The sequence below is a fragment of the Rhineura floridana genome, chromosome 5 (assembly GCF_030035675.1).
Source record: "Rhineura floridana isolate rRhiFlo1 chromosome 5, rRhiFlo1.hap2, whole genome shotgun sequence".
Taxonomy (NCBI): domain Eukaryota; kingdom Metazoa; phylum Chordata; class Lepidosauria; order Squamata; family Rhineuridae; genus Rhineura; species Rhineura floridana.
Window position 1 is genome coordinate 70,692,053 of NC_084484.1, and position 26,164 is coordinate 70,718,216.

The window sequence follows — 26,164 nt, forward strand, 5'->3', positions numbered from 1 at the left end:
TTAAGCAGGGTTGCCTGCCAGGCAGAGCTTGGAAAAATTACTTTTTTTGAACTACAACTCCCATCAGCCCCAGCCAGCATGGCCACTGGACTGGGCTGATGGGAGTTGTAGTTCAAAAAAGTAACTTTTCCAAGCTCTGCTGCCAGGCTCTTCAAAGGGACACAGCCCTGTTTCCAATAGTATAGTTGCATGAAAAACCTATCTTGGAATATGTAAAATGGCACATAAGAAACTAGCATGAACACCATTTAGATCCAAAGACCCTCCCTTAATTCAAATAGCAGCTCCATAAAGGAGATGAAAAGTTATATTAGCATTGGGAACTCTAATAGCTTCAGGAATATACTGACTCCCTTTGAAGTTGATTAAAAGAAATGTAATATAGCAGACTGGATAGCTGAAGCTTTCTGAGAAGCAAGGGAGCTATGTGTAGCCCAAGAGATAGAATGACGAAATACCACCTGTAAATATTAGAACAAGAAACTTTTAACCAGTTCCATAATTTGATCATCCAGAAAACACCTACACAGCAGTGTTTACTTGAATTTCCCCATGTCGATCTTTAGACAAACTTACAAGAAAAAAAAACGTAGCAAATACCTAAGCTCCAGTCTGGAGAAGGAGACAATGATTGCATCATCAGCATAAAGTAAAATACAAATCTTCCTAACTTCTAATTTCAGCAAATGCCCCCCAGTACTATTTAAGACATTTTCCGATCCTTTAAGAACAGATTAAACCAAGTAAGAGCAAGGATGCTTTCTGTCAGGACGTATGGTTGGAGTTCGGATGTTTCTGAGAATGAGCTAGGAGAGGGGGGCAGCTGGGCTGAGGCATCTGAAGGGGAGGGGGAAGCTTCCCAGATAGAGGGGAGAAATATTGAACAGACAACAGACTCGGTTCTCACGCACTCCCCCCCCTAGGAATGTGCTGCAGTTACAGACAGAGAGGGAGGAGGAGGACCAAGGTCGTTCGGCTGCAGAGAAGGGTAGAGAGAAATCGCCTGAGGTGTTGGGCCAATCCCCCCCACTTCCTACCATCCTTTCCGAATCTGAAGGGGAGGAGGCAGCCGCCCCCCCATCACCCCGCACCCGAAGGCAGTTAAAAATGCGCCAAAGAAAAGAGGTGGGAAGGGGCGTAGATGTGGGCAGTTTGAGGCGGAGTGAGAGGATCCGGGCCCGAAAGCCCCCTTGATAAGGGATGGGGAATGCTTGAAACTTTATTCTATCAACTCTCTTCCATGCCGCGGGTTTTGGTTCATGTTAAGAGTTCATGAGGCGGAGAAGCCTATGTCTGGAAATTACTCTAATAAAAACTGATTTGCTTTCATCAAGTGATTCTGTTCTTGAGTCCCAACCCGGGCACGACACTTTCTGACTAGAGTCGATCAAGCTGTTTAGAGCAGAGTGGAGGGAGAGTAGATAGATTTAGTCCTCCCTCTCTACCCTTCTCACCGAATAGCTGATTTCCACTAGAGTATCTAACCAAGAACATGAACAACCAACCTTAGCCCTGCACACATATAGCTTTGGATTGGAGCCACTCTCTATGGAAAACGGCAGTTATAGGATGCCACCTTCAATTAATGAATTTTCATGAGACTTAATTTCTATATGGAAGGGTAGTTTATTACTTAAACATATGTACAAAATCTAAACATCAAAATAATGAGAAACAGAGCAGCCTATTTACAATTTTTTTTACAAAATATTTTTACAAGAATTATTCTAACATTGACACACACACAAATGAACCATCTTTTGTAAAACATATAAATAAATACTGGTTTTCAAATGACTGTTCTAAGAATGTGATTTCCACAGCCAATTTAATTAACAGATAAGTAGTTTTGTTATCTCCACACTACAATATAATCACATAAAATATTTTTAAATATAGTACCTCTGTTAATTACTTTGCAAATTGTACCTTACCAACATATTCAAGCAAGGTAATACAGTCATAGACTTCATGTCTGTAACTGAATTATGAGTTTTGACATGCAAACCATATAAATCCATCAACACCTGTAGGTATTAATTTATTTTTAAATAAAGTTTTATTTATTTTTTAAAAAACATGCAGCAACATAAGTATCATATTCCCAGTTACAATGTGCAGGAGTATATGACATTTATAGCAACTTGCATCTCCACAGGTATTGATCAAAGATTTAAGAATACGTAACACATCTTAACAAAGGGATTTTTAAAAAAAGTTTTGTATTTCAAAAATAAATAAGTTAGTATCACAACTGCTATTATACCCCACCCCTTTTTTTAAAAGGCAATACATCTGAATGAAACTATTTGGGCTCTGATCCTATAATTCTTTGAACTCTGACTGAAGGCAGCTGGTATTCTTGTAACTAAACCCATTCTCATATAGACAAGCACTGGCATAGTGATATATCAGGGTGATTTCAATGCAGTTTAAGCATTAATTTAACCCTTTTCAAAATGACACAGATATCAATGGGAGTTTCACTCCCTATGGTCAGGGATGTTCACAGATACAAGTGTATAAGTTGATTACTTGCAAACTGGCTGCATTAGCCAACTCCACTGAACAGCATTGGCCAAATTCACATACAATGCTATACTATAATTTAGCACTAAAATCCAAACTGGAGAACTCAAGATGCATGTGGGTCTCTGCTCTATTTCCCTTGAAATCAGAAAGAAAGAAAAATTATTATATGAAAACTAAATGCATAGAAACTGTTCTCAGAGTCTCAGAACTTTGAAGCTGAGCCTGTGCACTGTCTCCATATGACTTGTCTCCACCATTTGAGTGATATCAGCTGACACAAAAGCTATATATGCCTATAGTACTTGAAATGTAATGACTATTTCATGCATGTAAGTCTTTACTTGATACTGTAGTGAAGTGATGAACACATGCAACCCTCTGAAGCAATAAATTATGCCTGCAACACCAGCTATGGAATAATTGCTCACAAAGGCCATAAATGCTTATGGAATAATTCAAGGACAACTCTCTGCCTCTGCTTTCTTGACTCACTAACATGTGTAGTCATATTAGTATGGCCTCTATCGTCCTTTAAGAAAGAGGCAGCACTTATAAAGTTGATCTTAAAAAGGAATTAATTCTTGTTAATTCTGTCCAAAAATGAACTAGTTCAAGTTCTTCATCCTTTTACAAAATGAACTGGTTCAGTTCAAGTTCATCCAAATGAACTTTTAGTTCATAAAAAGTTCATCCTCCGCAAATTTTTGTGAGCATTCAGAACATTACAAGCTGCTGTGCTGAAGCATAAGGTCCAAAAGTAATTCAGGGCCACAGACAAGTAAAAAGATGTCTGACACACAGAATGTCAACAGGTGATCCTTTCTTCATTATTTTATTTCCATATTAGAAAAGCTTACCTTGTTTAATTTCTGACAGCCACAGAGCTGTTAAAAGCACAAGGCATCATTTGCTTTGTTCCTGTATTTCTCACTATAAGTTGCTCCTATTGGAAGAGAATGAATCTCCTCAGCAGGGAAGATACAAGAAATGCCTCACATTTCTTCCCTCTGATTGCATAGCAACAATGATTAAGTAACCAAACATCCTCAGCCTCTATATCTGTCTAATAAGCCTTAGAACATTGCCTCCATGTTTTGCTTTCTAACTTTCTTTATAGGAATGAAGTTAATTCACCTGGCAATTATGGGAACTACTTTCAGGTGCAGCTCAGAGAATTTTGATTTCCAAGCATTGGAAAATAGTATATTCTTATTTTTCTCTATGAACACACAGCTTAACGTTAACATTAATGAACAATGTATTCGGCTTAACATTAATGAACAATGCATTCAGTTTTTTAAAAAGATGAGTCATAAAAATATAAAGAAAAGTAGTATAACCCTGTAATTTTCCACTGAGAAATTTCATCCAAGGTCTTACCACCTAAATCAGAATTGTGTATTAATTAACAAGCAGGATATCTAGAAACCTTCCATCATGCATGTTAAATCATGCTTATAAAGCAAAATGAACAAAAGAAAAACATTTAGTTGTAAAATCTGATGGTGTAACTCTGAACTACATGCTACAAACATGTAGCACGTCTCTTGCTTGCCTGCATGGAGAGATGGTGTGTGTAAGCGAGAGACTTCTGACTTTTGCATAGCAAGATTGTAGTCTACTGTACAAAGGTAAAAGTCATACCTATGCCCTGCCTACTTTTGCCTCTAGCCCATCCAACCACTGCCATACAGCCCCCTAGAAAGTTCTGCATGTGAGAATGTGGTCAAAGTTTTCCCACCAACGATTTGCATTGAGAGAGCAGATTGCACAAACATTCTTCTGCATTCACAAACCGGTTCCCTCAGCTAAAATAAAAGGAAACCCTCTGCAGGCTGGGATGTACAATGCATATATTACTGGATACAAGTGAATATCCTTTGTTGGTTGTTAAGAACTGGAAAGTAAATGACTACATCTATCAGGATAACTAGAATACATATCTAGTTATCTACGTACGATCTTCGGCATGCCCCTTCCCTGAATGTATTCCGCAAAGCCTTGAAGACCTGGCTTTTCAGACAGGCCTTTGGGACTTCCAGGGAGGGTTAATTTTCAGGACTAACTGCCTATTACTCTGAACTGTTATCATTCCTATTTATAGTTTCCTTGTTATATTGTATTTTATGTGTATTTTATTGTGCTGCATTTACTGCAACTGATTTGTACGTCGCCTAGAGTGGCCATTGGCCAGATAGGCGACACATAAATTAAATTATTATTATTATTATTATATGATAAACTACTACTTAAGAATTAGATCCGTTACCATATCTCAGTGGTAGAACACGGTTTTGTGTGTAAAAAGGTTTAATTCCTGGCATCTTCAAGTAGGGCTGGGAAAGACTCCTGCCTGAAACTTTGGAGAACTATTGCCAATCAGCAATATTGAACTAGATGGACCAATGTTCTTACACTGTATAAGGCAGCTTTCTATGTTCTATGCATCCTTGGGTTCAATGTGATTTTTTAAAATAGATTTGCCTAGATGACATTTAATGTATGGCCATGATCCACAATCTACTTAAGAAAAATATTAATACTCCAACTTGTGTAATCTAAGCGATTTAAACTATTTCAACTAGCTTAAGTAATTTGTAGCTCCCACTGTGAATAGTCCAGAAAACTAACTTTTTTATTGGGAAATGATAGCTCCCAATCAAATGCAAATACTACTCAAAAACTGTAGGAGGTTTGACTACATGTATGTTACATCTAATCCTGATTATTGACATTCACATATGAATATCTGGAAAATAGGCATTCACAAACTTCACTATCACTTAGATACTAAACTTCTTATGTATTTCTTCTAATACACTTACCTTTCTGCCAAGATCATCTAGGATTGATAGCACTTACATGTAAATGCCAACATTCATCCACTTTAGGACTTTCGCTGTAACATATATATTTGGCCAAGGAAATATAGCTGTTTTTTAATCTGCTGCAGTGCATTAATATGGACTTCATAAAACCAATCAAAATATGGAATTTGTGTCAACAAGTTCTGTTTCTTCTGACAACTAATTACAGGACCAGATATATATATATATCTATATTTTAATGTTGTGAACTGATAACTTAACAGAGAAATGTTGGTTTACATCTACACATTTAAAACTCTATATAATACAAAAAAAACCCCATGCACATAGACAGTTATAAAGATTGAGAAGACTGAGTGTCATACAGTGTACACTATGATGCTAGTAAATCACTATACTCATATACTCTTTAAGTTTTCTATTACATGAATGCAGTTGATCCTTGCATGACATACTTCATCCTGGAATTAGTACAAACATTATTCCAATGATGAACATCCATTAGAAGCAAAAATCATTTCATACTCCAGTACAGACGCATTTTTCTGATCTTCCTGCAAGAGCTCATTTTATGTTCTTTTCTGGTTAGTTAATAATCCAATGTAGCTTAGTATTTTTCAGGTGGTGGCTTGTAGTGATGTGGATGATGTTGCTTCAGATGAGGCCCTATAAAAGAACAAATTGTTAAAGTAGCTATAATTCATACAAATCTGTATTAATGTTGGCAGAGGAAGAATTATTATATTTTATTACTCAGAAGATTAAACCAACAGGTTTTTTAATTGCAATCCTTCTGTGTGCAATTGTACCATTTTCTCTTTTACGAAAGGGAAAGGTGGTACATATGCAAGTTTCTCATTGTATGCCCTGATATTTTCTCTGCTTCCTGAAAGCTCAGTGTACAAACCCGAGCCACTCAATCAAGGCTACTGTGTGTGGTGAATTCTGGACACAGGAGTTTGCATGGACAACAGAATCCACGTATTTCTATCTGCTACACTGCATTTAAATGAAACAAACAAGAATACCCTCCAGTAGGTACTTCAACAAGGTACATGTAGGCACCAAACATGTAATCTGTATCTCATCAGGATGAAGCATCTTCTTGTAAGCAGAGACACTGCCAGGACAACAGAGTTTATTAATAAGTTTCAATTTGCATAACCAGATAATAGCTGATTAATAGGGTTGAGACTGCATAACTTCATGTAACCTAGTTATTTCAATAATTTTCCTCAACAACTCTGCCTCGCAACTTGTGATGTACAACAGCCCCCACACACACACTAGACTTAAAAGTGATCTTGAATTAAACATTTTTTTAAAAAGGAGGAAATGGGTCACTTTGTTTCTGAGCACATCTAGTGCCATCATTCAGTCACCCTATTTGGCACTGTATCAAATAAAAGCATATGCTTTGCATGAGAAAGGTCCAGACTCAGCATTCTCCATGGAGCGCTTAAAAAAACTTCCTATGTGAAGCATGGAGAGCTGTGGTCGATCAGTGTAGATAATATGGAGTGGGATTGACCAATGATCTGACTCAATATAGGCAGCTTTCTATGTTCCATGACAGCCTGAGCAGCTCCTGCCAACTTTTCCGCTGCTACCCTTCCTATTACACCTTAGAAGCGTTAGCATGCTAAATAACCAAATATTAGTAGCATAATGAGTACCAGAAACCCTGGAAACCCTCTCAGGCAAGGGAACAACATTTAGCACGATCCTTGATTTTAGGTCAGCACATTGCACACCAGGATCTCTGGTGAAGTCTCCAATTCCTATGTTCTTACTAGGAAACTATGTTACCAGGATTCCTGGTGCCCTAGACACTACCTCAGAAGCATTCTGGGATCTAATGAATGCTACAGCACCAGCCTTCCTTCTCTTGATGTTCTTTTCAAGTAAGTTTGGGGGAGAATGGAAAGGGCATCACTGGGAAGGGCCCAATAAAAGGAGTTTGGGTTCAATTTGGACTGGGATTGCAGAGTTCCAAACTGAAATATTTATTTCCAAACACACCCACCCTCCCCACGCCCACTACAAGATGGCTAACAAAGTGCTGTTGACTTCTGACACATTCCCTATTTTAAGAATAAGCTATATGACAATATAACATAGCAAAACAATGTTACTCTCAGGTTGTTTGGCCCTGTCAGAAGGCAGAGCTGGGGTCCCAATCCCGGGGAGCTGGATCCCGGAGAGTTGGGAGAAGAGTATTCGGATGGATGGCAGAGGGAAGGGGGAGGAACTTCCCCCCTTTGGAGCGAAGACGAAACAGAGGAACTGCCAGTGATAAGGTCGCTTAGCGACGGGGAGCCTGAGCCCTCCCTGGACATTCTCACGCCTCCCCCTCTTTCAGGCTCAGAGCAAGAGGGGGAAGAGGGAGGGCTGCTCACAGCCAAAAAGCGGGGAGGCAGTTTACCATCAGCCCCTCCCCTATCCCCCATCCTGGAATCGGAAACGTCAGAAGAGGAGGGGGTGATGCTTCCCCCCTCACCGCGCACACGCAGACAGCTGAAAAGACAGGAGAGAAGGGGGGGAAGGTGGGCAGTACCTGAGGGGCAGTTAAGGAGGAGCGAAAGATTGCGCGCCCGTTTGGCCCCTTCTTAAAGAACAGGTGGGAAGAAGTCCCTTGCTCTGTCAACTTTCTCCCAATGCCGCAGGACCTGTATCCCTGTATTGATTCATGAGAAAACGCAGTCTTTGTTTGGACATTACCCTAATAAAACACGAATTAACTACAATCCTTGGTCTGGTTCCTGAGTCACATCCTGGGCCTGACAGCTTGACAGAGCCACCTAAATCACCCTCAACGCTCTCTTCACTTGACTGGGACAAGATGTCAAAGGGACTGTTTCCGAGTACACTAACGCTTTTAAAATTCTGTCCCAGGAAACTGGTTACAATGACGCCGCCCTGATGTTTATGTACCGGAGTGGATTAAATGCTGAAATCCTGGATGAGTTAGCCAGGACCTCCCCCCCCGCTGACCTACCAGGGCTCATCCGGCTATGCCTACAGATAGATCACCGGATGGAAGGAAGGCGCCTGGAAAGGAAGCAGGAGGTCCCGAGATACTCAGCCTCGGCATCCCGCAACAAGACCCTTCCCACTGCAGGGATGGCAGGTAATGCAACTGAGGGACAGGGAGGGGCTAGGCCAAGACTGTCGGAAGAAGAAAAGGAAAGACGACGCCGGGAACGTTTATGCTTTTATTGTTCAAAGCCAGGCCATGTGGCCAGAGACTGTGGACTGAAAGGGGGGAAAGCCGAGCCGTCGGGAAACTAGAACACCCAGTCCATGTGCAGGCCAGTGGACTGGGGGCAGCGTTGTATAAAGGCCCCCCAACGATCCAACCTCCCTCAAAGGGGGTGTTGGTCTTGCCTATTCGGATTACAACTTCCAGAGGAGTGGTGTTTAATTCCACTGCCTTAATTGACAGTGGAGCCTCCACAAATTTTATTGATGCAAAGTTAGTCAAGCGTCATGGAATTTCCCGGTGGAAACTGGACGCTCCCCTAGCTGTGGAGACTATCGATGGGAGACCCCTGAAGTCAGGAGGGGTGACACAAGCCACGGAGGAAGTGAAACTTCAAATCCCTGGGCACGAAGAGTTCATTTCGCTATACGTGTCAGATCTCTCGAACTTTGAGGTGATTCTGGGAATGCCCTGGCTAGCAAAGCATGAACCCAAAATAAGTTGGAAGGAGGCGGTGGTGTGGTTCACCTCACAGTATTGCCAGGAGAACTGTCAACCTGAAGGAATCAAGAACACCTTAGCGGGGGCAGTGCAAGAGATCGAGCAAGTGACCCTGCCGCCAAAGTATGAAGAATTCAAAGATGTGTTTGATGAAAAAGAGGCAGAGACTTTACCCCCCCACCGCCCTTACGACTGTGCGATTGATCTAGTGCCAGGAGCCAGCATCCCATCAGGGAGAATCTATTCTCTCACAGAGAATGAGAGGGAGGCCCTGAAGGAATTCCTGGATAAAAACCTGAGGCGAGGATTCATACGCCCCTCACAATCCCCTGCTGGAGCGCCACTATTGTTTGTGAAAAAGAAGGGGGGGAACTCAGACCCTGTAACGACTATCGCGCATTGAACCAGATCACCATCCCCAACAGCTACCCGCTGCCCCTGATCTCAGAGTTGCTGGACCGACTGCGCTCTGCAAAAATCTTCACGAAGTTGGATTTGAGAGGAGCGTACAATCTGATCAGAATGAAGGAGGGAGATGAATGGAAAACAGGATTCTTGACCGCTTACGGACAGTATGAATACCTGGTCATGCCGTTCGGGCTTTGTGGAAGTCAGGAATTTTTCAAAAATTCATGAACGACGTGTTTAGAGACTTGTTGGACACGTATGTAATCTGTTACTTAGATGATATCCTGGTGTTCTCAAAGAACCAGGAAGACCACAACCAGCATGTGAAGATGGTGTTGAAGAGACTGAGAGAAAATCACCTGTATGCTAAATTAGAGAAATGTGGATTTGACCTCAAGTCTCTAGACTTCCTTGGATATCGAATCTCAGCGGAAGGCGTGGAGATGGACCCAGGGAAAGTAAGCTGCATATTGGACTGGGGCCAACCTGTCACCAAAAAGGATGTACAACGGTTTTTGGGGTTTGCCAATTATTACAGAAAGTTCATTCCAGGGTTTTCCAAATTAACAGCTCCTCTGACTGACTGTTTAAGGGGGAAGAAGAAGTTTCAATGGACAGAGAACGCCACTGAGGCCTTTGAGGAGCTGAAGAGAAGGTTTGCTACTGAGCCCATTCTGCGCTTTGCTGATCCGAACCGCCCTTTCGTAGTGGAAGCAGATGCTTCAGATTTTGCCATCGGGGGGGTCCTGCTACAATTAGACCAAGAAGGGAAGGAGCTGCACCCCTGTGCATACTTCTCTCGGAAGTTAAAGCCTGCAGAGAAGAACTACACAGTTTGGGAGAAGGAGCTGCTGGCCATCAAGGACTCTTTTGAAAACTGGAGACAATACCTAGAGGGGACCTCTCATCGAATTGAAGTGCGCTCCGACCACAAGAATCTTGAAAGCCTCCAAACCGCCAGAAAGCTGAACCAGAGACAGATAAGATGGTCCCAGTTCTTCACTAGGTTTAACTTCCAGATTACTTACCATGCCCAAGCCAAAAACCAGAGAGCGGATGCCTTATCCAGACAGCCACAATACAAAGAAAGTGAATCCGAGGACCAGCCTCAGTACATAATCCCGCCAGAGAAATTAACGTTGGGAGTATGCCAGCCTTCATGGGAAGAGGAACTCAAAAAGGCACAACAAGAAGATGCAGACATGCTAAAATATCAGCAGGAGACGGGACAAGGTCAAGACTCAGAAGTAACCTTTCACTGGAGAAATGGACTGTTATGGTTCAAAACCGCCAGATATGTGCCAGAAGGGGAATTAAGGCTCAGAATCCTACGCCAGTGTCATGATTCCATCACAGCGGGACACTTTGGGATTTACAAGACCATTCAGAACGTGGCCAAGGACTTCTGGTGGCCTAAAATGCGTCGGGATATTGAGAGTTATGTAAAGTCCTGCTCTGTCTGTCTGCGGACAAAAACACAAACAGGGACACCAGCAGGACTGTTACAACCGTTGCCTGTCCCACACGAACCCTGGAAGGACCTTTCCATGGATTTTATAACTGATCTACCCAAGTCCCAAGGAATGACAGCCATCTTAGTAGTGGTGGATCTACTTACCAAAATGGCACACTTTCTTCCTTGTGCAGGGGCCTTAGAGGCTAAAGAAACGGCCAAGTTATTCATAAAAGAAGTCTACCGGCTGCATGGATTGCCAAACAGCGTAGTCTCAGACCGAGGAACTCAGTTCACAGCCAAATTTTGGAGAGCAATGTGGAAACAGTTGCAGACGGAATTAAAACTCTCCTCCGCCCATCACCCCCAGACAGATGGGCAGACGGAACGCTTGAACGCCGTTTTGGAAAGATATTTACGAAGTTATGTGTCCTATCAACAGACTGACTGGGTATCATATTTGCATTTTGCAGAGTTCGCCTACAACAATTCTCTGCACTCCAGCACTCAACAAACCCTGTTCTTCGCTAATTATGGATTCCATCCTAAAGTCTTTCCAAGCAGCTCAGAAGGAATGCTGGTACCGGGAGCTGAGAACTTCCTTAAGGAATTGCAAGCGGCGCAACAGACACTGAAACAGCAGTTAAACGAAGCCAAAACGGAGTACAAGCGAGTTGCTGACCTGCACAGGAAGGAGGGCCCCCCCCTTCAACCGGGAGACCAGGTATGGCTGTCCACCCGCTTCCTCCAGATGCTGGGCAAATGTAGAAAATTACAAGACAAGAGGGTGGGTCCTTTCGAAATAGAAACTCAAATCAATCCCGTGGCGTACCGACTGAAGCTGCCTGACACGTTTAAAATACATCCTGTGTTCCATCGATCCCTCTTAACGAAAGCCGCCCCTCCCAGTGAGTTATGGCCGGAGGAACCTCCCGGAGCTCCACTCCTGGTAAATGAGCAGCTTGAGTTTGAAGTTGAGGAGATCTTAGATTCCAGGATCAGACGCCACAAGCTGCAGTACTTGATTCACTGGAAAGGCTATGGGGTGGCTGACAGATCATGGGAAGATGCAGCTGATGTGCATGCTCCAGAATTGGTAAAACTTTTCCATCAACGTTTTCTCCACCGTCCCAAGCCAGACAAGGGGAGGGGGGCACAGCCTGGGAGGGGGGATGGTGTCGGAAGGCAGAGCTGGGGTCCCAATCCCGGGGAGCTGGATCCCGGAGAGTTGGGAGAAGAGTATTCGGATGGATGGCAGAGGGAAGGGGGAGGAACTTCCCCCCTTTGGAGCGAAGACGAAACAGAGGAACTGCCAGTGATAAGGTCGCTTAGCAACGGGGAGCCTGAGCCCTCCCTGGACATTCTCACGCCTCCCCCTCTTTCAGGCTCACAGCAAGAGGGGGAAGAGGGAGGGCTGCTCACAGCCGAAAAGCGGGGAGGCAGTTTACCATCAGCCCCTCCCCTATCCCCCATCCTGGAATCGGAAACGTCAGAAGAGGAGGGGGTGATGCTTCCCCCCTCACCGCGCACACGCAGACAGCTGAAAAGACAGGAGAGAAGGGGGGGAAGGTGGGCAGTACCTGAGGGGCAGTTAAGGAGGAGCGAAAGATTGCGCGCCCGTTTGGCCCCTTCTTAAAGAACAGGCGGGAAGAAGTCCCTTGCTCTGTCAACTTTCTCCCAATGCCGCAGGACCTGTATCCCTGTATTGATTCATGAGAAAATGCAGTCTTTGTTTGGACATTACCCTAATAAAACACGAATTAACTACAATCGTTGGTCTGGTTCCTGAGTCACATCCTGGGCCTGACAGGCCCAGACAGAGAAGAACATACCTAGAAATCCTCGATCTTTTTTTGTATTCTTTATGAAAGAGGGGGGGAAAGTGTCTTTGTAATCCGTGAGTGGGTGGTTGGGAAGGAACAGGCTGAAGCTCAATCCTGACAAAACCGAGGTACTACTTGTGGGTGACAGGGGAAGGTTGGGTGTTGTTGACCTGAAGCTTAATGGGGTGAGACTTCCCCTGAAAGATCAGGTCCGCAGCCTCGGGGTTGTTCTTGATTCCAAGCTGTCCATGGAGGCTCAGATTTCGGCAGTGAGCCGGGCAGCTTGGTATCAACTGCACCTCATACGGAGGCTGCAACCCTACCTCCCGATTCATCAGCTCCCACTGGTAGTACATGCCAGAGCTTGGAAAAGTTACTTTTTTTGAACTACAACTCCCATCAGCCCCAGCCAGCATGGCCACTGGATTGGGCTGATGGGAGTTGTAGTTCAAAAAAGTAACTTTTCCAAGCTCTGGTACATGCCCTGGTCACCTCTCGATTAGACTACTGCAATGCGCTCTACATGGGGTTACCCTTGAAAACAGTCCGGAAACTATAACTGGTGCAGAATGCGGCGGCTCGTTTGCTTACAAACAGCCGCCGCCGTGATCACATCACGCCAGTGTTATTTCATCTACATTGGCTTCCAGTTGTTTTCCGGGCCCAATTCAAGGTGTTGGTGTTAACCTTTAAATCCCTATACGGTCTCTGCCCAGTTTACCTGAAGGAGCACCTCCAGTACCACCAATTAAGCCGCCCGACTAGATCAGCCACACAGGGCCTTCTCTCAGTCCCACCAACGAAAACAGCTAGGTTGGTGGGGACTAGAGAGAGGGCATTCTCAGTGGCAGCCCCCACTCTCTGGAACTCCCTCCCGTTCGATCTGCGCCATGCCCCTTCCTTGGATACATTTCGCCGAGCCTTAAAAACCTGGCTCTTTGGACAGGCCTTCGGGATTTCCGGGGTGGGCTAATTTTTTCTATGATTGTTTTAAACTGTTTATTGATTGCCCTACATTGTTCTATACTGCTGCTATTTAAAATGGTTATGGTTGACTGCATTGTATTTTATTCTGTATTTATATTGTATTTTATCAGTTTCAATGTGTACGTTGCCTAGAGTGGCTTCGGCCAGATAGGCGACACAAAAATTAAATTTTACTTTTACTTTACTTACTTTGTATATGCATATGCACCATACAAAATACTTTCCCACAGACTGTGAATACTCACTGTGTGGAGACATCAGCAAGTCAGGTGTTCGGAATGATTTTATTGTAGCTGGTCCTTCTCCCCCTGTTGTCAACACTTGTACTTCTAAACGGTAAAGAGTTGATGGCCTCAGGTTGGGTACTGTCAGTACATAATGATCCTTAAAAGGAAAGAAAAACAGTTAATTCCAACTGGAAAAGAATATGAGTTAGATCAAAGATGCTCATTATCATTGTGCATACATTACTTTCTCCTCAACTCTTCCCTCCTACCCCAAAAGCACAGAGGTATCTTACTACTTACTACTGGCAATATCTGTGATTGGGAAATAATGCTGTTTGGTAAGCTGTTTTGTCTGCTCTCAGTCGTAACCTCTGCCCAAGTGACTTGGAACCCTGTCATGGGTAGGTGAAGATTTGTCTTTGATATTTTCCAGGAAAAGTGGCCAGTAATGTTGATGTCCTGGACAATGAAAGAAGCAGAAAGATTCTCGGGCTTTGCCAGTACTTTGGGGACAACTGCAGCTGCAAAAACCAGAATCACATCACAAGAAACAAGATATTATCATTTCTTTCAAGCTTAAAACAACACATTAAAAAATATACCCACATAAATACTATTAAAAATGCTTCACTATTTCTGCTGTTCTCTCTTTTCTGTTTTTCTGACTCAGTTTCTTTCCCTCCCTCCCTGCCCAGCTGGCTGTAGGGGAGGGACAGAACATTCTTCCAAGAGTTCTGAATTGCTTGTTTGCAGGACTTCTCCCCCCCCCGTCTGCTATTGCTCCACCTGTTTCAGTTCCTTCCTCCCTCACCCCCATTTCCCCCCTCCTTCTGGACTTTTCCCACATGCATGAAATTAGACTGAGGGCCACAGGTTGCCACATATCCCTGGTTTAGGCAGAGCTTGGAAAAGTTACTTTTTTGAACTACAACTCCCATCAGCCCAATCCAGTGGCCATGCTGGCTGGGGCTGATGGGAGTTGTAGTTCAGAAAAGTAACTTTTCCAAGCTCAGGGTTTAGGTAGTAAACTTTTAGGCACTAACCAATGAATAATTATCTCTTTTATGGAGGGACTTGCAAATATTTTAACAAGCATCAAGACATTTTATAGAACCAGATGTAGAACCAATTGCTTAAAAAAGATAGCTTGCTTCTTTTTTTCACAGAAAAAAGCTACCTTCCCAACAGTTGAGAACAACTGAAGATCAAAACAAGGTAACTTTAATTTTTATCTAAATAGCTTTAAGGCACAATCCAACTAACCTTTCCGCCAGGTTGAGGTGAGTTGGATATCAAGGGGCCTGGGCTGCACTGGCAGATTCCTGGCTGTGCCAGGCTGTGCTGGCCTGTGTCAGCATCAGCCCTCTGCCATGGCTGAGCCATGGTGCTGCCAGGAGTCTGCCAGCACTGTTGCGGGTCTGCCAGGGATGGCCAGCCCAGTGGAAGCCCCCAAAATGAGGCATTCCGGGGGCATGGTGCGAAAGAAGCTGCAGGGGGACTAATGCAAGATCCTCCTCACATTCAGAGCCCTCCCCCCCAAGTCCCGATCCCCCTGCAAACTCTGCTGGCCAAAAGGCCGACCCAGTAAAATAATTTTAATTATTTTCCATTGTGGCCTATGGGGAGCGCTTACTCCCCAGGAGGCCTGTTTGTTGGAGCCAGCACTTTCCGTCACGCTCATGCGCACAGCTCCCGACAAAGCCAGTGTTCAGCCAGGCCGGCAGCTCCCTAGCGGGAGGAGCATCCCACTGTGCTTTCCACTGGCTCTTCCTCCACCAGCCCCTCCTCTGCCAGCTTCCAGGCATTTGGATTGCTCTGTTAGTCTTTTCTACAGTGATCCTTAATTCACTTTACATTCATATTGTTTTCTTTCTGAAACAACCTGTAGGTTAGGCTGAGAGACAGCAACTTGGTCAGTGAGCTCAGTGACAGTCTGATGCAGCACTGCTTGCTCTGTCAACAATCCTGCATTCTGAGCAAGTTCATTATTCTTTTCTTCCCCACAATCTGCAGAATGAACTGGTGTTAGCATGACAATATCCACTACTCCCGAGTCTATTGCTTCACTGATGTGAAAACTTATTCTGACCTTTATACATATTGGACTGGTTCAGATAATCATATCCCAGCTTAATAAAGCCAAGTTATGAATGTGAGCCAAGATGCCTGCAGTTGCCTGGTTTTTCCCTTCCTGGCACACCTATATACAATTAAGTCTCATTAATTCTATTTTTTTTATTTATTGTATTCTAATACTTCAGAATAGTTTTCAATGCTTGTCTACTCTACAAGTTTTTTAGATTTCTACTTACCTCCTTCACTAGGACAACTAATGTGCTTGTGTTTTTTTCCTTTAAGATCGGAACATGGTGGAGTAGTAAATGAAATACTTTCAGCCTTTAATTGGCCTTTGGATCTTGCTGGCTGGACTGTAACTTTGTATTTGCATGAAAATAACAGGTTCTGAAGAATTATATAGTTTTCCTACAAAAAAATACATAAGACATATGCATCTGTTTATTATCTTTCATTTGACATATCTGGGTTCAGATAAAATGCTTACTTCTACCCTATGCCAAACAACCTATGCCAAAGTGGTTCTGATTTAGAAAACAAGACTACAAAAATTAAATGTATATAATTTTATAGTGCACTTAAGTCACCTTCTCCTATTCTATTCAACTGAAATTTGTTTGCCTGCCCTCATCCAGACTAGAACAGTTTCCAAACACCAGTTCAGAGTTTATACCACCTACCTAGCATAAGATTATGGAAATGAAAGTTACAGCTGAATGTCATCAACATAATTATGACACTTCAAGTCCAAAATGCTTGATGATCTCAGCAAGACGTTTCATGTTGATGCCGAAAAGCCAGAGGCCACAGAGTAGAACAGTAGTCCGCATAATACTTTCTGGGAATGACCATCTAGAATGGATAGGACCAGTGTTTTGGGTTTTGTTTTGTTTTGTGCTGGAGAGAGTCAAGGTACTCATTTGTGGCCACATCATGGTGTTTTGGGCCAAGAGGAGGGTGTTGCAGACCAGGCACAGAACCCAGTTGGGGCTCAGCCATTGCGCTTCAGTCCAGTAGCTGGGTAGACATGGCATGCTGTGGGAACACCTCCTACTAACACTCTTTGATGATTCATTGGTGCAGCACCCTCCACAGGTTTTGGTTATTCATTTGGGAGGCAACGACCTGGGAATATTGAAGGGGAAAGCCCTTATCATTCAGGCTTGCCTGGACTTTGAGGCCATACGTAGAAGGTGGCCTGGGATCATGATAGTTTGTTCCTCCCCAGGAGAATTTGGAGGGTGGGAATTGACCCCAGGAGACTGAACATATCTTGTAAGAAGATAAATAAGGAAGTCTGGCTTGCTCTTGCCAATTGGCGGGGTGAGGTAATACATCACCTGGAGGTGAAGTGTGACAGGGCTGGTCTTTACCAGCCAGACGGTGTTCATATGTCTGACTTGAGTAACCATCTATTTTTGACTAATCTGCAGAGAGCCCTGCGTGTAATTATTTGCCACAGGTGGCGAAAGAGGGACTAAGCTGAAGTTTGTCCTCTTTTGGGGTGGATATGTGCAGGAATTTCACAGGGCAGGGTTTGGTGAGCACCTTTTAAGAGATCTGAGGCCTGCCTTCTGGGTTGTGAGGCCTGTTGGCAGGATAAGGTTCACTTTGAGGGCTAACCTGTAACACCCACTCAGAGTTGTGTGGCCCTGATGGGGGGTGGAGCAGGAAGGCCTCCCTAACCACCCTGCAGGAATGGGGCCCAGGGAAGGGGATTGGGCTTGGACCAGCTCCTTTTCCACAGCAGGGTGTCCTCACCTGATTGGGTAAGAGTTCAGTCCCGCACTTTTCTCTGCAGATCATTTGTTATACAATCAAGCACTCAATTGGCTTTATTTGAATAAACGTAGTCCTTGATTTACCCACACTCATCTTGCCTTTTCATTTCCCAGCTATGGGCTGCAAACGAGGTCCCAGTACTCATATATTGATAAAAGTGCCATGGGTGCCAGCACAAAATGGTTGATATAGGCAGAAAAAAAAGAGATGATGGTACTCTGTACTGGTGAGTACCATCACAAAAAAGCACTGGAAAAGACCCATGACAAATGAGCAATTCTGGTCCTTTCTGGTGCCTTACACAGTAGCAGCATGTGTGGTATAACTGCCCTCCTGATACCAGCATTACTTGTGCTTACACGGACATGGTTGGGGTGGGGCTGGGCTGCAGTGAGATCAGGGCGATGTGACTGCACCAGGTGGGACTAACACCAACTCCAGGTAAGTAGCAGCAATGCCATTGTTAGGAGGGAACTTCTGTGCCACCACATGTGCTGTTACCAGCCGTATCATAATAGAGAAACAAAATGGACAGGACGCTGCCCCCCAGAAACCAACTTACTAAGATAGACAATGGGGAAATCAACAGAAGAAGGAAAGAATGCAGGGAAATGCAATTAAATGTTCTAAAAAGCTGGTTTGTAGTTGGTAATAAGGATGGAGATTAGTCATATGCCACATGGAATAGATGGGTTTTGAGCAGCAATTTGAATATGGGGGATGGGGGTGGCATCATGTATCAGGGAGGGAGTCCCAGACATAGAGACAGCAAGAAGAACAGCAGAGTCATTTAACATAGCAGGAGAACTTTGGCTGGCTAAGAGTGGGAGAGCTGGAGCTAAGTTCACAGGCAAGGACCAAAAGAGGCTTTCAAAGGTAACGACAAGGCTCCTGTGCTGGATAGGTGAGAGAACAGAGATAGGACCTAAAATGGGGTAACAGGAAAGGTATGGTTTACTCTGCTATGGCTGCTCTAAAAACATAAGAATCAGACACAATGGAATCTTTAAAAAGGGAGCTTCCATCCCTCCATATGTATTTTAGGATCATATACTTGTTTCTATTTCCAATTTTTTGATTATTGAAGTTCAACTTACATATGTTAGACCACTGGATTTTTCAGGCCCTTTTGTATCATTGTGCACACAAGACTCTGGAGACCACTGGGCATGGTATCTACTGCCACTGGCATCTTAATGGAACAAAATCGGAAAACACTATTTACATGTTGAAGTAACCTGAAACTTTCCAACATATTTTAAAAACACTGATTCTTTTGGCACAAATACATAAAATCTATAACTGTCAGTAACTCATCATTCATTAGCATTTCACTAATTCATGTACAGAAAAGAAAAACATTCTGTGTCTTCATAACAAGTAACAATGACACAGCTAAGTCAATACAAAATAGATTGAGCAGAAATGTAAGAATTGGTTATTTCCACAGAATAAATAATTTGGTGAAAAATGGAAGAGAGCCTGTACTAATTCTCTAACTTGTTATACATTCAGACCATTGCAGTGCAGCTTCATGGCACCATTCAGAAAGTCAGCATTGTCCCTTGTCTCCCATTGTCTGGAGGCTGCAAGTTGGTGTTCTGGGCCAAGAGGAGGGTGTTGCATCATCTTCATGATTATAATGGACAGTTTATACTTAATTCACTTAAGACACTGAATTTTGAGCAATTAAGATTTTGCTTTCATTGACAATTTACAGCAAAGCTTCCCATTAAACTTCTACAATGTGGTTTTACAATGTCAATTTCTCTTTAACTTTTTGTAATTTTGAAAAAAACAACAAAAATACATACTTCACAGTTAAACTAAAAATCATCACTTATTGATGACTCCTGATCCCATGCATTCTCATAGACGGCAATGTATAATATCCATATATCAGGGCCACCAATCCATTGCCTGCAGGTTCCATGGTGCCCACAAAGGCCTTCAGTGGCACCCTCAGCAGGTAGCCCAGAATGTGCAGATACCCTTCTAAATGATTTCTGTGAAATGACCCAGCCTGATTCTTCCTGCCTGTCAGCCTTATGAGCCAATGAATAAAGTCAGAACTGTGATTGATAAGTTACTGCAACAGAATAAGGTGGGTGAATATTAAAGAATCCCCACCCACTCCCTAAAAGCAAAAGTGAAAACTTTGCAAAGAGGCTTAGGCATGTCTCCTGCTTTGTAGGAGCTAAACACCAGGGACTCATTAAGAATTCACTCTATAGTTAACTTACAGTACTATGGTGTACATGTCTACACAGAAGTAAGCCTCTTTGTGTTTAATGGGGCTTACTTCCAGGTAATAAGTGGGTACAGGATAGCAGCCTAGGCTTTAGAGTCAGAGAAAATCAGGGTTGTGTCTTTAACAGCTGTTTGGCAGGCAGAAATTCAACAGGTCAAGCTTTCCTAATATGGAAATACGATTATGGGAAAAACTTCACCATGACTACTCTCTAATTTTGTGTTATGCTACGTCCCTGTGGCTGCCATTTTGTGTTATACAGTGCCCCCTGGCAGCCATTTTGTGACCAATGCCCCCAGCACACTCTCATAATTTGAAATGTGCCCTCTGGTCCATAAAGGTTAGTGACCACTGCCATATATTATCTTTTTTTACCATATTTACTATATTCATTTAACAAAACATACGTGTTTCTTTAACACTATCTATAATAATATTTAATATTCAGATAAAATTAACTAAATAACCAAAAGTTTGGACACAATGCAAAAAAAATTAAGCTGTTGCACTTGTGTGAATCATTGCTACAAAATGGTGGCTGTAATTGCTGATGCCTTAATCTGATGTTATTTCTTCAACAGGCTGCATCCCTGGGCCATTCATAAAGTAATTTACAGAATCAGCCCTACAGACTTGCCAAAAATGAAAGCAAATACGAGGAAAGGAGAAAGAGAAACATGACATACAGGAGAACCAGCCTAAAAGTCTGAAAAGGAGATGTGTTTAGAATATGGATAATTTTCTAACCTTAAGAAAATGTTTGCAGTTTCAACATGTTTAACGTTCTTCCAGTAACACCTTGTATATTGCAACTTCTCTTTAATGAGAATGTCTGCTAATTACACTGAAACATAAAACCAAATGTGATAAAAAACCTATTGTTTATTTCCAATTTATTCTACATTAATTTTATCCTATAAATCTTTTCCACTTTTTAGATCAAGTGGATAATTTGATTTAAAATTGTTATTATGACTATCATACTTGTTTGCTTCCACCTAGTTTCTACACCTTGCTCTTGAAAAGAGCCAGCTAAACCAACTTTTCAAACTGAAGATTCCTTTCCTATATTTGAAATAAAGGGATTCATAGGATTTTGTCTGTAAAGCCTCATTGGGATATATGGAAATAGTAGAATTACGTTTACTGGGTCTTTTGATTTCACATCAGATTTAAGGATACTGTGACATTTTTAACGCAAAAAGCTGTTAATGGATACTCATACAAGAGCCATTAATAACCAAAGACCACTTTCACACATCACAAAACCATATTACCTACTTTGCAGTTAAATACTGCATTGGGTTGTCTTTACAATGTCTAGATAAACTGGTTGTGCGAGGTAAGAGTAAATAGACCTATTTACTTATAGGAAGACCTAGCAATTTTCAGCATCATACTGGTCTGAATTAATCTTTATATAGCAGACCCGCACTGTCCATGGAAAAGGCAACAGTCTTGGCACATGACCAGGCTCCAGCAGACTCCCAGCATCTTTGCGCACAGTGGAGTGAGATTGGCCTACAAGTGACTCACTGTGAGCCAAAGAGCTGTTTTGTTTATTAATATCACATAATCAGTATACTAATCCAAGGGATGGAGATATATATTTTATACACAGAGACACACACATATTTATATACATTCAAGGCAACTAAAAGTCATCACTGAAAAATAATTACAACAAATAAATACAAATTATGCCAAACAATCATCATATTGAAAATGATTCTTGATGCAGCTGTTTTTGGCTATTTCCTTTGATGCCTTAGTTAATGTTCTTCAGTGGCTGCAGCAGTCATGACAAAAAATAGCTTAATTTTTATTTAAATCAAGCTTGACTTTGGGAGTTTCTCAAGGTTTTGAATAGGAGAAGAACAATAAACCGACAAGCCTATTTTAATAGGAGCTAATGGAGATGGCCTGGAAGCATACACATTGTGGAAGCAGAAAATTGCTTAATAGTTGGCAAGGGCAGTTTTAAACTCTTGCATAAGTGGAAACAATTTTCACTAATCTGACATTCTGCATGTGTTGTCAGCAATGGCATTCAACTATTCCTACAATTCTCCATTACAACAGAGCATTATTTTTTCATATGCACTCAGCAGATTCTATTTTATCTTTAATATAAATCTAAAAAGATCTCAGGTATCTCAAGCTTATATTGTGAGCAAACAATGCTCACAAGCATAGCAAGGGAAAATGTGCAGCTTCTTTCTATAAGGAATTATTTGAGCTATGACAGAACATAGATCTATAAATTAGGGAAATCACTGTAAACAAAAAAGAATGTGGTGGGAGTTGGTTAAAAATAATCCTCACTGACTTCAATGGGACTATGACTAAATTTAGCAGCCTTAGTGTTCATTATTCTGAACACTGTAGGCTAATAAGCATGGGCATTTCCACAAAGGAGAGTCCAGAATCACATATCACTGATGATTAATTTCTAAAAGAGGCACTGCGTCAGAGAGTTCTGCCAGAATGACTCTAAAAATCTTTGGACAAAAATGGTCACTAGCTGTAATGACTGAACTAATGCAATTTTATATTATCATAAAAATATAGTGATTCTTGCTTTCCTAAAACATGTTATGTTTGTGTTTTAGTGAGCAAACAAAAAAAGTATTAGTGCTATGCAACTCAAACTGATGGAATTCAAGCTTAGACGTCTATTCCCCCACAAGACCTACTCCTGCACTTTCATATAGACAATGAGAAGGAACCTCGTTGAAAGGTTGTATGTGCACATGTGATATCCAAGAAATGCAGGTATTTTAATAGCTTGGAGGGGAATCCTCAGGACAGATTAAGATGGTCCACCCCAGAAGACTAACCAAATCCACTGGATTCTTGAAAGCCCTGGGGGAGTCCCTAGTAGATAGAGCTGGTGACCCTGTTGAAATCCTTGTGACGCTGTAGAACAGCGAGGCCTGTCGGGCTCTTCACACAGTTGCCCCTGAGCATCCTCTCTGGCATTGTGGAGCCCGGTTTGCACTTTGGTACACCAGTGAGCTAAGAGCAATGAAACAGGCTGTACGACACCTAGAATGCAAGTGGCAGAAGATGTGCTGTGAGGCTGATCGGGCATGAGTAAAACATCATAACTGTGCCTACTGTGTGGTGGTGAGGGTGGTGAAGAAGGCCCACTTCTCTGCCACCATTACACACTCAAGTAACCATCCAGTGCAGCTTTTCTGTATTGTCAGGGGTAAGTTGACAGCTCCAGAAAATGGAGTTTTAGACCCTTTAGAGGCCCACTGTGAATTGTTTGCAAGGCACTTTGAGGGTAAAGTTGCTCACCTCCGTAGCAATCTTGATGCCCCATCCATATATACTGTAGTCTCCAGTGAGGTGTTCAGTGCAACATCTGCTGCAACTTTGTAGGGCCAGTTTCAGTTGATGTGGCCTGATGATGTGGACAAGGTGCTTGCGACGATGCTGCCAGCAACGTGTCTTCTCAACCCTTGCCCTTCTTGGCTTATTAAAGCTTGCCGAAGGGGTATGACTGAGTGGATCCAGGGTGTGATCAACATGCCTTTGTGAGAGGGATTGGTTCCAGCCACCCTGAAAGAGGTGGTGATCTGACCGCTCCTGAAAAAGCCCACCCTGGACCCATTGGTTTGTGACAACTACCGCCCAGTCGCAAATACCCTCCTTTTAGGGAAGGTGACTGAGAGGATTGTGGAGCAGCAATTGCAGATTATCTTGACCCATTCCAATCTGGGTTCAGGCCTGGTTATGGGACTAAATTGGCCTTGGTCACCCTGATGGATGACCTTTATCAGGAGAAGGACAGAGGAATGTGACCCTGTTTCTCTTACTTGGTCTCTCAGTGGCTTTTGATATTAATAGCCATGGTATCATTCTGAGCCAACTTAGTGAGATGGGTATCAGAGGCACTGTTTTACAGTGGTTCCGATCCTACCTCCAGGATCATTTTCAATGAATAGCATTGGATGAATGCCTTTTGGCCCCCTGGCAGTTGTGCTGTGGGGTGCCGCAGGGTACCAACTTGTTCCCAATGCTGGTTAACATCTATATGAAGCTCTTGGGAGTGGTCATCAGGAGATTTGGGGTGAGGTGTCAGCAGTACGCTGGTGATACTCAGCTCTGTTTCTCCGTAACATCTGAATAGGAGAGGCCGCGTGAGCCCTGGACCACTTCCTGGACTTGGTGGTGGGCTGGATGAGGGCCAATAAACTGAGTCTGAATCCTAGCAAGATGAAGGTGCTGTGGGTTGGTGGTTCCCAAGGTCAGATAACTAGTCAGTTGTCTGCTTTGGATGGAATCATACTCCCTCTGAAAAAACAGGTTCATAGTCTGGGGATGCTCCTGGATCCATCTATGTCACTAGAAGCCCAGGTGACCTCAGTGGCTAGGAGTGCCTTTTACCAGTTTTGGCTGGTAAGACAGCTGCACCTGTTTCTGGACTGGGATAGCTTGACCACTGTTGTCCATGCACTGGTAACCTCCAGGCTAGATCCCAAGTTACTGTAATGCACTCTATGTGGGGCTGCCCTTGAGGTCAGTCCAGAAGCTGCAGCTGGTGCAAAATATGGCTGCTCACTGGGGCAGTGTATTACCAACATGTCACCTCGCTGCTGAAAAAATTGCAAGTGAAGGCCTCCTGCAGACACCATCTTATCAGGAGGTCCATTCTGCACAACATAGGAAGCGGACCTTTAGTGTAGTATCACCTACCCTTTGGCATTTCCTCCCCTTAAATATTAGACAGGCACCATTTCTATTATCTTTTTTGCCACCTATTGAAGACCTTCCTCTTTTAAGTTGAGACTTTATCCCAGTCTGTGTCTGTGTTGGAATTGCTTTTTAATGTTTTTTAAACCTTTTTTAAAAAACACTATGTTTTTAACCTTTTTTCTTTTTTAAGATGTCTTCAAAGCTTTTAAAAATGTTTTTAAAGATGTTTTGTTTTAATGTATTTTAAAGTGTGTTTTTATGATGTTTTAAAGTGCTTTTAGTGCTTTTGTTTGCTACCCTGGGCTTCTGCTGGGAAACAGGGCTGGATATAAATCAAATAATAAACAAATAAATAAAATAAGTTAAAGCCACTTTGCATAGAAGTGTAACTTTACAACATATAAGTCATAAATAATAATTTATTTTAACCAATTCTCTCTTGCAAAGCCACCTACCAAGATGCTTGGCTTGGTTCAATTCAAGCCCTGTCTACATAAACAGGATTGTCTCAATTCATTTCTGTGGGTCATTTCTGTTTTCCTTTCCCTTTTTCTTTTTAATAAATGTGTACCATCTTCAACAAGCAGAATGCTTTTTGGCATCAGGCCACTAATAATCGTTGTCCAGGTGGAATCGTATGTGTGTGTTTGACATATGGTTCAGTCTGGTTGCTCAGTGACAAATGCCCAAAGGGAGAATGTAGCCAGGTCATAACCAGAGTGGATGTGGATCTCTTGGGATCTATTGTGGAATGTGGACTGAGCATATAGCCATTGCTGGTATTTACTCCAGACCCCTACCCAGAAGTTCCAACAGCTCTTAGGAATGAAATTTGACATAAGTAATAGCTCAGTTTCACATGCTACACTGTGCCCCTATGTAGCAGTTGTTCCATCCATTAGGTCTTACAGGGAGATGCAAGGGCCAATCCCCAAGTCATTTGTACAGCAAATATTTACGGCTTACCTCCAACACCAGCGCTATTCATTTGGCTGTTACTTACTTTTTAGTAAAGCCAGTGTGCATTCTCTAAAACCCACAAATAGCAGCTTCGCTCCCAAGCCAAACAGGGAAAGAGATTTTGTCTGCTTCTGATCACCTCCTGCAACTTCAGGCTGCTGTGCACACTGTCCGCACAGCAGGTGAGACATAACATAGCTTGGCTCACAGTCATATACTTTCAGCTAGCCTCATGGTCACCGAAGGAAAGAGAAATAGCTGCTAAAGCAGTTGGATGTAGGTATGTACAAAAGTGAACACTCCTACTGAATACTTGAGAACAAGGTGAGCAGGGCAAATACGGCCTTATTTCCCTTGATACTGCAAGTACTGCTGTCACCACCAGTCTTCCTAATGCCTAGTAACTTAGCTTTGGGAGCAGAATGAC

General features: G+C 42.8%; 1 protein-coding gene across 1 annotated transcript in view; it reads right to left on the reverse strand.

Moving 5' to 3' along the window:
• Positions 1-1,742: 1,742 nt before the first annotated feature.
• Positions 1,743-26,164, reverse strand: part of ANOS1 (anosmin 1) — a 133,327-nt gene continuing 108,905 nt past the window's right edge. Inside the window, exons 10-14 of the mRNA XM_061627073.1 lie at positions 18,917-19,011; positions 16,274-16,445; positions 14,262-14,482; positions 13,980-14,118; positions 1,743-6,026 (exon numbers count right to left, since the gene is read on the reverse strand). Of these exons, the coding sequence (XP_061483057.1) occupies positions 5,968-6,026; positions 13,980-14,118; positions 14,262-14,482; positions 16,274-16,445; positions 18,917-19,011 (686 nt within the window). The 3' untranslated portion in view covers positions 1,743-5,967. The remainder of the gene's footprint in view (positions 6,027-13,979; positions 14,119-14,261; positions 14,483-16,273; positions 16,446-18,916; positions 19,012-26,164) is intronic.